This window comes from Ursus maritimus, unplaced genomic scaffold, assembly GCF_017311325.1.
Source record: "Ursus maritimus isolate PB19 unplaced genomic scaffold, ASM1731132v1 scaffold_14, whole genome shotgun sequence".
In the NCBI taxonomy this organism is placed as follows: Eukaryota; Metazoa; Chordata; class Mammalia; order Carnivora; family Ursidae; genus Ursus; species Ursus maritimus.
In genome coordinates, this window is record NW_024423786.1 from 36353798 (window position 1) to 36366874 (window position 13077).

A 13077-nucleotide genomic window follows, 5' to 3' on the forward strand; every position below is an offset into this window, starting at 1 on the left:
GGGATACATAGCAATGAGATGTGGAGTTCCATCTAGCATCACCTTGCCTTGTCCCCATTTTACAGATGAGGAAGCTGAGGCGTGAAATGATTGACATGCCCACATCTTCTGGCTACTCTGGGATTTGAATCCAGGTAGGCCTGAGGCCTGAGCTCTATTTCCTTTCTCTTCTCTGTCCTCCTCCCCAGTGTGGGCCAGCCTCTAAGCCTCTGCTCATGGCTCTCTGCTCTCCCACACTGGCCCTCACTCTCCTGACACCCTGTCTGCAGCTGGTCCCACCTCCTCCCATCCGTCCCCCACAGACACATTCAGGGATCCCTTCGGCCACCCAGGAAAGCCTTCTGCTTTAAGCCCAGGGCCTCGGAGCTACAGAAAACCCATAAATACAAACACATTTGCATGAAAACCCAGGGGTCTGTGTCTGTGGCTAATAGCCCACTTAGCTTCCAGGACAGAGCTGCCAGAGGCGGGAGCAGCGGCCACTAGCTTCCTGGGACAAACGTGTCCTGACAGCCAGGTCAGTACCATTCGGTGTTTATTTAGACACACAGATAAAAGAACCTGGTGGTTCAAACAGTTTGTGCTCCTGTTTTGTTTTTTTGTTCCTATATATATATGTGTGTGTGTGTGTATGTATATATATATTTTTTTAAAAAATCAACACATCACCAGTCCCCTATACGTTTCTTCTCTACTGAGCAATATATACAGCCTATTATATATATATGTGTGTGTGTGTGTATATATATATAATATATTTTTTCAATAGATAACTACATTCAAGTAATGAAACACAGGATTTACAATTTCCCTCTGATGGCAGAGGAAAAGCAAATTCACACACGGTTCACAGAAGTACCATAAGAGCCCAGCCAGACAGGAGCTGAGGCCCCTCTTGGGGACCACGGGGCGGCAGCAGCAGAAACCAGACAATCACACTGTTGCTTATCGTGGGGGGCCGATGAAGGGGGACGCCGCCCAGCCTGCTCTGCCCAGGCTGTGTGGTCAGGCCATGCTGGCTGACCCAGGCTCCCTGGCTGGGGTGGGTTGGGGGGCATGTCTGGAAACCTCACTTTTCCAGGAATCTCTCAAATTTGGGGTTCACGAAGGAGAAGCCAGCGAATGCCGTTTGGTCCATGGAGTCGATGAGGTTCTTGTCAGTGTAGGAGAGGCGTGCCTTCTCGTTCAGGAACTCCTGGTCGAAGTTGCTGTAGTCTCCAGGGGACTTCTGCGGGCAGAGGGCAGCAGCAGGTGAGCAGGACCCAAGGGGCGGGCCCTCCAAAGGTCCCCAAGTTCCCAAGACTGCCTCCCACACACCTTAGAATCCCCGTGGTGCTGGGCCAGGCCAGAGCTGGCCTTATTAAGTACAGAAAGAGAGGCAAACCGTACGAGACTCTTAACTCCAGGGAACAAACCGAGGACCGCTGGATGGGAGGTGGGTGGGGGGATGGGGTAACTGGATGATGGGCGTTAAGGAGGCCATGTGATGTGATGAGCCCTGGGTGTTACATGCGACAGATAAATCACTGACCTCTACCTCTGAAACTGATAACACACTATATGTTAACTAACTTGAATTCTACAAGAGAGAGAGAGCAGAAAAGGGCGTCTTTCCCAACAGCCTGAGAGGAGCCCAGCTGGACAGTGGATGCTGTTTGTCCAAGGGGATGAAGGAAGCCAGCAAGGAGCCCTGGGCCTGGCTAAGGAGAGGTGGGCATCGTCCTGAATGGGGCTCAAGCGAACGACAGCCCATGAGTAAACCCCGCCCGTTTTTACAGGTCCTGAGAGCTGTAAGAACAGCTTTCACATTTTCAATGCTCAGGAAAAAAAATCAAAAAGGAGATTAATATTTCATGTCATGTAAACATGAAATGAAACCCAAATTTCAGTGTCCATAAATAAAGTTTTATTCATACAAAACTATACCCATTTGTCAACATATTTTCTATGGCTGCTTTGTTGAGACCGTCTGGCCTGCAAAGCCTAAAATATGTACCATCAGACTGTTCCAGGAAAAGTACCAACTCTCTGCCTCTGAAGATACAATGAAATGGGAAGAGAAGGGATCTCAGGCCTGTGGCCTTCAGGCCAAACTCAGCAGGCAGGTACAATCATTTTGACTGGCACTGGGTTTTAATGGGATTTGAGCTAGTTATTTTAAAATTGGGCAATTTGACATAAAAATCCAGATTTCTGGCTTCTTTTGAAAACTGGCAGCCTTGGGCCCGCTTCCGGCGTGTGCACTCCTGGTGTGCAAGCCCCCTTGGACAGCTCGCCAGAAGCCCCTGACCATTTCCCACGGACCCACACACCTGCCCTGTGCTATTTGGTGCAGAGAAAGAAATCTACCCCTCTTTCTATCGAAAGCAAGAGACTGAGAGCAGGCTGTGTGATTTTCCTCCAGCCAGCTTGGCCTGGTAATGAGGTGCCCGGCCCAGGAGGGCCCCAAGTTTGAGCTCGCTGGAGCAGAGGAAGCTCTCCAGGTGTCCTGACAGAGAGAAAGCCCCAGGGAAGAGCTGCAGGTCAGAGAAGGGCCACAGAGTCCAAGTCCTTATCTAAGAATTCTGGCCCCAACCTGCCCCTGCTCTCCTGCTCGCTCCTAGGAGCCTCTGTAGATTCCAGGCCTTTGTGGGCACATCCCTCCTCTGACCGGAGTGCCTCCCGGCTTCCCTCCCCACCCTGCCCATATCCCACTTCTCAGACCCACTCTGTTCTTTGCATCTGGGCTCCTGCTGACGGACTCCCCCAGTGACAACTGATCATGTGTGGTCTCGTGACAGCTCTTGCACTGCTGTCCTATATCATAAACAATCATCAGTGTGCAAGCTTCTTATCTCTCCAAGGAGCTGAACTCCTCTGCTTCTGGGCCTCCCGTGCTGCCGGGCAGCGAGCACAGAGCTCTGTACCCAACAGGCACACAGCACTTCCAAGATTTATTGGAAAATGGATTGGGTGGAGGGAGGGAGGGAGGAAGGCCTTACCTCTGACTCCCAAAGCATAGTCCCTGCATACAGGGGCATTAAAGAAGGTCTACTGAAGGGCACCTAGATCCACAGTTCCCACTCTTTGTTCACTGACTGACTGCCTGACCGAGGTGGGGGTTGTGGTGAGAACACAAAGGTAGAGGCAGAGACAGAAGGTGCCGGGTGGCCAGGGAAGCAGGCTTGCTGGAAGAATGGAGATGAGGAAAGCGTGCAGATGAAGCAAGAGAGGCAGGGCCCGGAAGGCAGTGGAGGCCAACAGTAAGCGGGCGGCCCCCATGGGAGTGGGAGCACATACCACTTTGGGCTTGAAGGGCGGCTCCACGGCCCGTTTCTCCAGCAGAGTCCAGTTGATGGTCTTGAAGAAGGGGTGGATTTTGATGTTCCCGTTCACTCCCAGCCTCTTGGCTGTATCCCTTTCAAGCAGCTGCAACCCAGCAGGGGCCCTGGTTAGCACCCGAGGACTCAGGAAATCCAGAGCCTCAGCAAGCTCCAAGCGGGCCCAGGGGGTGCCCAGGCAGGTCTAGCCCAGCCCTGTGGCCCAGCCCAGGGCCTCTGGAGCTCAGAGGGTCCTCTCTGGCCTGCTGCCCTCCTGGGTCCCCCAGACACAGCAGGCCGAGCAGCAGGGCTGCCGGGACTTTCCGCCGCGGGCCCGTGAGTAAAAGCAGTGGTGTTTACTGGGTGTTTGCGATCTGCCTGGGACAGACCCGAGCACCACACATTTATGTTCCCTTCCCCAAAACTCTGTGAGGCAGGTTCTCCCACAGCGTCCCTTTGGCAGATAAGGAGACAGCCTCAGAGTTTAGCTTCAGGTCTGTCTCCTGACCCTAAGCTCAAAATCACTGTACCAGGCTGATTCGGTGCGATGGACTCAGGAGCCCCCAGGAACGTGGAGAGCGAGGAATACCCACAGTGTGTTAGGACCAGAGCATCAGTGAGGCTGCCGCTTCGGGGACGAGGGGCTCCTGGCCTTCCCATGACCCGCATGTCTGCTGGCCCCTGCCCCAGCCAGCCTGCCCGAGCCTCCCACCTTCTCCAGAATGTCCTTGGACTCCTTGGTGATCCAGCGGGGATAATGTGGTGTATCCACACGGATGGACTCGAAGAGCTCGTCCTCATCGTCACCATGGAAGGGGGACTGACCGATGAGCATCTCATAGAGAAGGACTCCAAAGGACCACCAGTCCACGGAGAATGAGTACTTCAGGCCCTGCAGGATCTGAGGCAGGAGAAGGAGGGCCGGAGCTGAGAAGAGTCCCCAAGCAAGAGACCAGGCCAGGCTTCCTCATCCTCCTGGCTGTGGCTCGGGACACCACTGTCTCCCACCCTGCTGAGACAGACAAGGTATCTAACCAGGCTGGTGGCTGGAAGGCTGCCCACTCACCTCGGGGGCGATATAGTCAGGGGTGCCGCAGAAGGTGCTAGCCTGTTTCTCCCCAAATATGTTCTCCTTGCACATCCCAAAGTCAGCAATCTTGATGTGGCCATCCTGGTCCAGCATCACGTTGTCCAGCTTGAGGTCCCTGAGAGGGAGCAGGAAGGGAGTCACCAACTCCCCTCCTCTCCTCCCAGCCCCCATGTCTCCATTTCCAACTCTGTAAGCCTAGGACCTCCCCCAGGGAACAAGGGAATAAGAGAAAAGGAAGCAGAAGGAGAAAGAGGTGCTAAAAACAGGTGTTTCCTGCAAAACACCTACTGGGGTTCCACGTGTTGGATACACACCCCCTGACTTCCTAAAGCCCACACTGAGGCTCAGAGAGGTGACGTCACTTGCCCAGGGTCACCGAGCTGGTCAGCCGTGGACGTGGCCCCGGGTTCAGGTTTGTCTGAGTCCACAAGGGCAGGGACCATGTCTGTTTTATACAGTTCGTGGTTTGAGGAGATCACTCATGCACACGGGGTACTTTCAGAAAAGGGCCCACAGCAGCAGGCCATCTTTACTAACCTCGGTAACCAGGCCCACCCCGGAGCGGTCCTCGGCACCGGCAAGCACACTACGGTATGAGGCTTCCCCTGCCACCTTCTCAGACCCGAGCCCTAACATTCGATACACACTGTCCCATGGATTCGATTTCCACTTGACAACACATTCTGGCCTTGTCCCACATCAGCCTCATTGATGGGTCCACACTCACCCACTGCAGGATGGGACTGTCATTTATTGGCGAGAACTGATGGAACCCGGCCCTACCGACTGCTCAGATGGGGCTTGGGAGCAGGACTGATCGCTCCCAGGAAGGGAGACAGTGTCCCGGGCAGTTCTGTGCTCCCGCCAATGGCGCCAAGTATGGGCAATGAGTTCGCAGTCCCTGGAGCTGGGCCAGCCTCAGCCGAGGGGCCACAGGAATCCGAGCAATGGAGTAGGAGGCTTAGGCAAATACCCAACGAAAGCCTGACTCCGAGCAGAGATGGGGCCATGGCTGGGCTGGGCCTCACACAGAGCATTTCGGGGGGATGTGATGGGGTTGGAGCTTTCCCTCCTAAAAGCCCCCCAACACCCCCCCTCGCACCTGTAAATGATCCCTTTGTTGTGCAGGAACTGTAGTCCACAGACTATCTCGGCTGCATAAAACCTGGATGACAGAGAGAGACAAAGTGTTCTGGGATTTCTACGACCAGCTCCTGCTTCTCCCTGGGCCCCCATCCCCGCCCCCAGGGTCAGGAAATGCTGCAAATAACTCCATGGACAACCTGGGCCTGATGAAGCACACCTTGTATCAGGTGAGAGGGGGCTGGCAAATAAGGTTAAGAAGAAAATTATGAAGGAAAAGCTCCTTGTCTCAGAATGAGATAATTCTCTGTCATAAGCATGGACACATGTATACAGATATACATACGTGCACACACACACACACAGCTGGGGGGGTACCTGCCAGTCTGGGGGCCACACACCAGGGTCCTGTGTTGTGCAGCACGACCATCTGCAAGGCTGCCCGGGCTGAGGCTCAGGGAGGGGACAGGACCCTTGCACGTCTGTGCTGTGCCACCAGCCAGAGCTCACTCCCCCTCCATGGCTTCCCATGTGCTCGGACAGCCCCAGCTACCCCAAGTCTCCCCTCCAGTTCTAGCCCAGGCTGGCTTCTCCAGGGAGAGGGAAGAAGGAAGAGGGGGCAGACCAGCAGTGGGCTCCAGCCCCCACAGGGCCCTCACGTACGTGGCACGGTAGAGCTCGAAGCGGCCTTTGTCCTGGATGTGGTACATCAGGTCCCCCCCGTTGAGGAACTCCATCACGAAGAACAGGTGGTCCTGGGGTGGGGAGAGGGGTCAGCAGGGCACAGTAGAAGGCTCTCCCCTGAGGGCCACCGGGGGCAAGTCCCAGCAGGAAGCAGGGGATACCTCTGCCCTGGAGGACATGGCGGGGCGGGGGCGGGGGGGACGTGGCCCTGCCCCGGGGGGCTACGGGGGGGCTGTGGCTCCTGAGGCAGTAAGAGTGGGAGAGCTGGGCACCTTGGTCTGGAATGTGCAGAAGAGGTGGGTGAGAAAGGGATTCTCCCAGGCGAGTGCCAGCACCCGCTTCTCCACCATGGTGCACTCCACATCGTCATCGATCAGAACCACGTCCTTCTTGAGGGCCTTGATGGCGAAGAACTCCTTCTTGCCCTTCAGCTCTGCAAGCAGCACCTGGTGGGTAGGCAAGATGCTGAGCAGCGGAAGGCCAGGCCAAAGGGCCAGGGCCCCACAGCCCCACCCCATAAGGAAGAAGCTAGGTAGGGTGGGATGCAGGTGCCCTCGGGCCCCTGGGCCCAGGTCCCTTGAGCTGCCCCAGGGCCCAACGACCCCTTACCTTCCCAAAGCTGCCTTTGCCCAGGACCTTGTGGAAGGTGAAGTTCTCAATGTTGCACCTGGTGCTGCCCTCCCAGATCTTGCCGTAGGTACCGTTGTCTGCCCAAGAGATGATGCTTTAGGCTTGGGTCTCTGTCTGCCGAGTCCCCTCCCTCGGGGCCAAGGGGTAGGGTGGGGTGAGGGGGCCTCAGAGAGGAAGGGGCTCCCTCTCCAGGGGTGGTGCCTCCTCTCAGGTTTTGGCAGTGGAGGGAGGTCAGGGCCCCATCTCGAGTCCTAGTAGGGAGTGGGGGCTTTCTTGGGGAAAATGGGCCCAGCTTCACCTGGGACAATATCTCCAGAGACTCCTGGCTTCCTCTCAAAATTCTGGTAGATTCCAACAGTCTCTGTTTCTGACTTCCGGGAGGGTCTCTGGAAGAGGGGACAGAGGTTGGAGAGCCAGACAAGTTAGTCATACCATGATCAGAACCCCCAGCCCAGACGGAGGACCCCCACCATCCATAACTCTACTCTCAGAACCAATGGAGGCCAGCAGGGGCAGAGCCCAGGACCTCCAGGTAGTGCGCGCGCACACACACACACACACACACACCCCGCACGTCCTATGGCACAGGGACACCCTGATGGTCTGGAACGCACTGATTACAAACAAAAGTTTTCCACACGGAGTCCCACCCTCCCAACCACTTACTCAATAGATTATATGTGTTGCCTTCACTTGTAACTGATTCTAGAATTTTACCTTGAAGCTTTATGGCATTCCTTGAGCCCCACTCACACCGAAACACGCAAACACGCAAACACACACACACATACACACACACACACACACACACACACACACACACACACACACACAGACTTTTAGTCCCAAGCATTCCAACCTTGTGCTCTTCCAGGCTCACCAAGTAAAGAACTGCTCAAATCACTTCTTAAGAGAACAAGCTCACCATCTTCTGCTGCCTAATTCTTGGACTGGATCTTCCAGAAGTGGGGTCCTGGGCATAACCCCCCCCCCACCAGTCGGGGTCCCCACAGTGCCTGCCCACCTGGCTCACTTGGTTCAACGCCTCAGCCAGGAGCTTCTGGTTAATGCCGCAGAGGTTGGCCACCTTCTTCTGGCACTTATGATGTACGTTCATGCCACAGTCTGGGGGGAAGGAGAAGGGCCATCAGGGTCCCTGCCCGGGCAGGACCAGACAGGCCACCAGCAGGCTCCGGAAGAGCTGCCCCCCCTTCCCCCAGGCTCAGCCAAGGGCAGGGAGGCGGGGAGGAGAGAGGAGGAGGAAGCAGAGCTTTGGTGGGGTCTGCTGAGTTTCCTGTCTTTAGAAAAAAAATCCATCTGAAGTATCATGAGCACTTCAAATGTTTCATTATTTAAAGAAGACAAAGAAAAAGCAGAAGCTATGAGACCTAATTCTAAAGCCTTTAAAGAATGTCTAGGACAACCTAGATAAGTCACTTTCCCTCTAGGGGGTCTCCTGTTTCTGCCTCCTTAAAGCCTGGGGGGAGGGCAGGAGTCTGCAAGGCCTGTTTGCTGAGCACCTTCTGCCGGCTCGCCCCTCAGTGACTCTCTGGGCCCTGCTCTACTCTAACCCCTACCATCGAGGACACTGGGCTGGGGGATGGGGGGTGGGTGGAGTCTCCTGGTCGCACAGCAGGTAAATGGGAGAGGCAGTCGGGCCAGCGGAGAGGGGCCACCGAGGCCTCCCCCAGCACTGCGCCCAAGGCAGCATTAGTCGGCGTGTGCAAGGTCTGGGGGGGTAGGCACCGGCGGGGTGTGCCCTCCTCCCTGCCCTCGCCCCCAGAGCTGGGGGGCACGTACCTTCACATTTTAAGCCCTGCTTCACCAGCCCCCAGAGCAGGCTGCCGCAGTGGTCACAGAAGGTGGGGCTCATATAGTTGTAAACCTTGAATCGATGCGGCATGTCAATGTTGAAACGTTCTTTCTGGAACTGGGGAGGGAAGGGGGGTGTCACAGGTTGAGGGTCACAGGCCAGCGCCAGCTCCTCCCTCAACCCCTAGCTCTCCCCCAACCCCACGCATGGCAAGATGCCCAAAAGGGCTCCAGTGGGGACTGGGCAATCCGGAAGTCCGAGGACAGACCAGGAAAAATGGGGAGAAGGGTGAGCTCCACGGGGAAAGGCTGGGGAGAACCCGAATCCCTCCCAGCTGGCCAAGCCCCCCCAGGTCCCCACCCTGGGCCTGGCCTCACTATGGTGTCCCGGCTGTTGGCCGCGGTGCCCGTGCACCGGCCGATGATCTTGTCGATGCATTTCTTGTGGATGGCAGCGTTGCATTCTTGAGACGGCACAGGCCAGGAGGGGGTGGGAAGGCAGCAGGAGGGGCAGAGCTGTGAGCTGGCGCCGCTGGGCCAGTGCAGCCCTCTACACAAAGCCACTGTTCTCCCTGACTGCCCACACCCTCACCCCACACAGGCCTGGGGCCCACAGCTTGCTTCTTCTCTCCTCCTGCCCGCCCTGGCAGGAGGGGCCTGGAAAGAGTAGGGGCAGGGAGGACAGGCCAATCTGGAGGTCCTCAAAGATGAGGGAAGGCTCGAGGGGGCCTAGAGGGCAGTGTGTGTGGGGGGGGGGCAGCAGTGAGGGCCAAGAGGACCACAGGCAAGCCCCCTCTCCCTCTGCTATGCTCAGGACAGCAAACGGGTCCGAAGCTTGCTCTCGTGCTCGTGCATACACACGCACACACCCAACACAAAGACCCTGGGACATCCATACTGATGCGTAACGACAATGGGCTCTGTATAGAATTGTTACGTGCCTGTCACCTAAAATACAGCTTTATATATTTCATCCCATTTGATCTTCATAATGGTTACTATTCCTATTTTACTGAGGCACAGACAGGTTAAGTCATTCTGCCTCAGGCCCTCCAGGTAGGAAGTGGCAGAGCTGGGATTCGGACCCAGGCCACGTGGCTCCAGAGCCTGCGTTCAGAAGCACCCCACGGTGTGTACGTGCGTACCCGGACACACACGTATCCCCACAGAAGGACACACGCAGCCAGGGGTGTACTGGAAAAGGTCGAATAGCCTGTCTGGGGGAAAAGAGCCGTGGTGGGCGGTGCTGGCTGATTTCTGGGTAGATCCTACGCCGAGGCCTGCTCCGGGCTACCAGGGTGATACTCCCACACGGGAGGGACTGGGAAGAGACGCAGGGAATCGGCTTCCGTGAGGCTGAGCAGAGCCCACGGGGGCCCCCACTGGATGGGGCTCTCCTACGTACAATCCCCATGCACACCCCCAAGCACACAGGGCCCCGCTCGCCCGGGCACACAGCCCTGGCACGGGACCCAGACCTTCCCGAGCACGCATGCGGCCGACGACATACTTACGCCTGCATTTGTAGCCTTGCTTGTTGAGACCCCTGAAAGACAAATCCCCAGGCGGGGTCAGGGCTGGCTATGGGGCCCTCCCCCCCCACCCCCCCACCCTCGGCTGGCACAGCCGGCCCTCACCAAACGAAGTCTTTGCACACAGAACAGAAAGTGGGCTGTCTGAAGAAAGTGGCAATAAACTCGTGGTTCTTGATGTAGTGAATTTTGGCCTGTTTGATGGCTCCACGGCGGTTCATTGTTGGGAACTTGGCCTCGTCTTCACCACGCATAGACTGTTTGCAATCTGGGGACCGTGGGGTTGCGAAGTCAGTCCCAGCCCCGGGAAGGACAACATTCCTGGAGTCCCTCCCGGGGCGGCCCCAGGTAGACTGTTGAAAGGGACGGCTTCCCTGAGCTTCCACCCTGGCTCTAGCCTCTGAACCTATGTCCCCCGCCCAGGGAGGGAGGGTCTTACCTACATCTTCCAGGAAATACTGCACAGACATCAACACCTTGGCCTGGGGTTGCAGGTCCAGCTGCAGGGGAGAGGGTTGGGGGGGGTCAATGAGGGCGGGCTCCAGCCAAGCTGGACTCAGAACCCGCCCCCATGGTTGGTCCCCCAAGGCCAAAGGAGTCCTGGCAGCCTAGCCAGACACCTGTCTGCCCAGTGTGGGCACAGCCCCACCCTTGAGCCCCGCCCCCACCCCCGACCCAGGGGTATTATTACATTTGGGGAAGTGAAAGGATCCAGCCCACACCCAGCCCGGCCACATGGCCCAGGAACAGAGTGGGAAGGGAAACTCCCCACCCCCCCCCGGCTGCCCCCCTTGACAAGGATCTTAGAATAGAGGCCCCCAGCCCCTGCATATGCAGAGACACAGGCACATCTGTGCTGACACCCCCCGCTGGTGCTCTCTGTGGCGGGGGCTCTGCACACCCGGTCTCCTTACACAGTTCTGAAGGCAGGACCTTCACCTCTCCCAGGACATGTGCCTGGTGCCCGACACTGTCCCTCGGTGGAGTGGACAGAGAGCACAGCAAGTGTCTCTGCCTGACGAGCCAAGGGTCAGTGCAGCCCTGGGCCAACTTCTCTCCTGGCCCAGCCCCTTCATGCCTTCCTGGAGGCTGACCAGAGTCCCCGAGGGTCATAGGGTCTTTTCCCGTGGGGACATGTTGACTGCAGGAGCCCACGGGTAACCCCAGGGGGCAAGAGACACTCTGCCAGCACGGACATCCCGTGGCCATGAGGGACACATGGCCACGTGCGTGTGAGGAGTCCCTGTTCCAGCAGGTGAGTGGTGGCCCTTGGCCTCCCCTTCTCCCACCGCCTCACTGCTGAAGACACGTACTGTGCCCGCCCGTGCCTGCCTGCCCCTGGAACCTCTGTGAAGGTTCCAAACAGAACTTAGAACAATGGGCACCACTGAGAGGGGGCCTGGCGCCTGGTGGTGGGGCCAGGACATTCCCCTTACATACAGTTTGAAATGTTTTACCACGTGCCTGTCCTGCTTCTACAAAACTGAAAGGGAAAAAGGTAGTCACGGTGGCGAGGACAGCACTCTTTAGCACCTACTATGTGCCAGAGCTCCAATAGGCCCTTGGCATCCAGTGGCTCGTTTCCCCTGAACAACGGACTTCGAGGGAGGGTCTCTTACTAGCTTCTTTTACGGATTCAGACACTGGCTCAGAGTGGCTGGGATCTGATCAGTCACCGAACTGCTATCAGCCGCAGAGCCGCTCAGGAGGCCAGATGGAACATACACACGCGTGTGCACGCTGCAGCCCACGTGTCCTCACCCCCACCCCGCACACATGCGTGTGCCATTGCAGCCCGCGCACACTCACCCCACCCTGCACACGTAGGTGTGCACGCTGCAGCCCGCGCGCCCTCACCCCCACCCCGCACATGTGCGTGTGAATGCTGCAGCCCGCGCGCCCTCACCCCCCACCCCGCGCGTGTGAATGCTGCAGCCTGCGCGCCCTCACCCCCCACCCCGCGCGTGTGAATGCTGCAGCCTGCGCGCCCTCACCCCCCACCCCGCGCGTGTGAATGCTGCAGCCTGCGCGCCCTCACCCCCCACCCCGCGCGTGTGAATGCTGCAGCCCGCGCACCCTCACCCCCCACCCCGCGCATGTGAATGCTGCAGCCCGCGCGCCCTCACCCCCCACCCCGCGCATGTGCGTGTGAATGCTGCAGCCCACGTGCCCTCACCCCCCACCCCGCGCATGTGCGTGTGAATGCTGCAGCCCGCGTGCCCTCACCCCCACCCCGCACACGTGCGTGCGCCATTGCAGCCCACGCACCCTCACCCCACCCCGCACACATGCGTGTGCACGCTGCAGCCCGTGTGCCCTCACCCCCCATTCCGCGCATGTGCGTGTGAATGCTGCAGCCCACGTGCCCTCACCCCACCCCATGCACATGTGCGTGCGCCATTGCAGCCCGCGCGCCCTCATCCCCACCCCGCACACGTGCATGTGCACGCTGCAGCCCGCGCACCCTCACCCCACCCCGCACACGTGCATGTGCACGCTGCAGCCCGCGCACCCTCACCCCCACCCCATGCACATGTGCATGTGCACGCTGCAGCCCACGCGCCCTCACCCAGAACTCGGCCTTGCCGTTGTTCTTCTTGCAGCGTTCAGCCAGCACCGATACGCCCACCGTCACCTCGGACATCGGCTCTTCGGCGGCCCGCATCAGCACGATCTGGATGACACGGCCCTCGTAGATGTGGGCGTCGAATGTGGACTTCCACTCGGGGTACATGGTGGGCTTCTTCTGCACCAGCGTCTTCCCACGCTCTGCCACAGGGCCAGGTAAAGGTGTGGCAGGGGCCCCTCTGTCCCACCCTCCCCAGACTCTCCACAGCTCCAGCCGGGAGAGAGTCTGCCTGGCTCCCCACCGCCCCCTGAGGGCCCTCCTGAGGCTATTTCCCTCCTCAGCCTTCACAACTGTGCTCTGCTCCCCTCTCCAGCCCCG

General features: G+C 58.1%; 1 protein-coding gene across 2 annotated transcripts in view; it reads right to left on the reverse strand.

The window, feature by feature from the left end:
* Positions 1-518: 518 nt before the first annotated feature.
* The window catches only part of PRKCD (protein kinase C delta), a 29158-nt gene continuing 16599 nt past the window's right edge, over positions 519-13077 (reverse strand). Inside the window, exons 4-19 of one of the 2 annotated variants that reach the window (XM_040628687.1) lie at positions 12700-12899; positions 10570-10630; positions 10236-10398; positions 10113-10144; positions 8977-9062; positions 8587-8716; positions 7820-7911; positions 7085-7172; positions 6766-6863; positions 6429-6602; positions 6136-6227; positions 5492-5554; positions 4366-4504; positions 4012-4200; positions 3280-3408; positions 519-1228 (exon numbers count right to left, since the gene is read on the reverse strand). In XM_040628687.1, the coding sequence (XP_040484621.1) occupies positions 1070-1228; positions 3280-3408; positions 4012-4200; positions 4366-4504; positions 5492-5554; positions 6136-6227; positions 6429-6602; positions 6766-6863; positions 7085-7172; positions 7820-7911; positions 8587-8716; positions 8977-9062; positions 10113-10144; positions 10236-10398; positions 10570-10630; positions 12700-12899 (1895 nt within the window). In that variant the 3' untranslated portion in view covers positions 519-1069. Of the gene's footprint in view, positions 1229-3279; positions 3409-4011; positions 4201-4365; positions 4505-5491; positions 5555-6135; positions 6228-6428; positions 6603-6765; positions 6864-7084; positions 7173-7810; positions 7912-8586; positions 8717-8976; positions 9063-10112; positions 10145-10235; positions 10399-10569; positions 10631-12699; positions 12900-13077 lie in introns of both variants that reach the window. The other variant, XM_040628686.1, reaches the window with a different exon arrangement.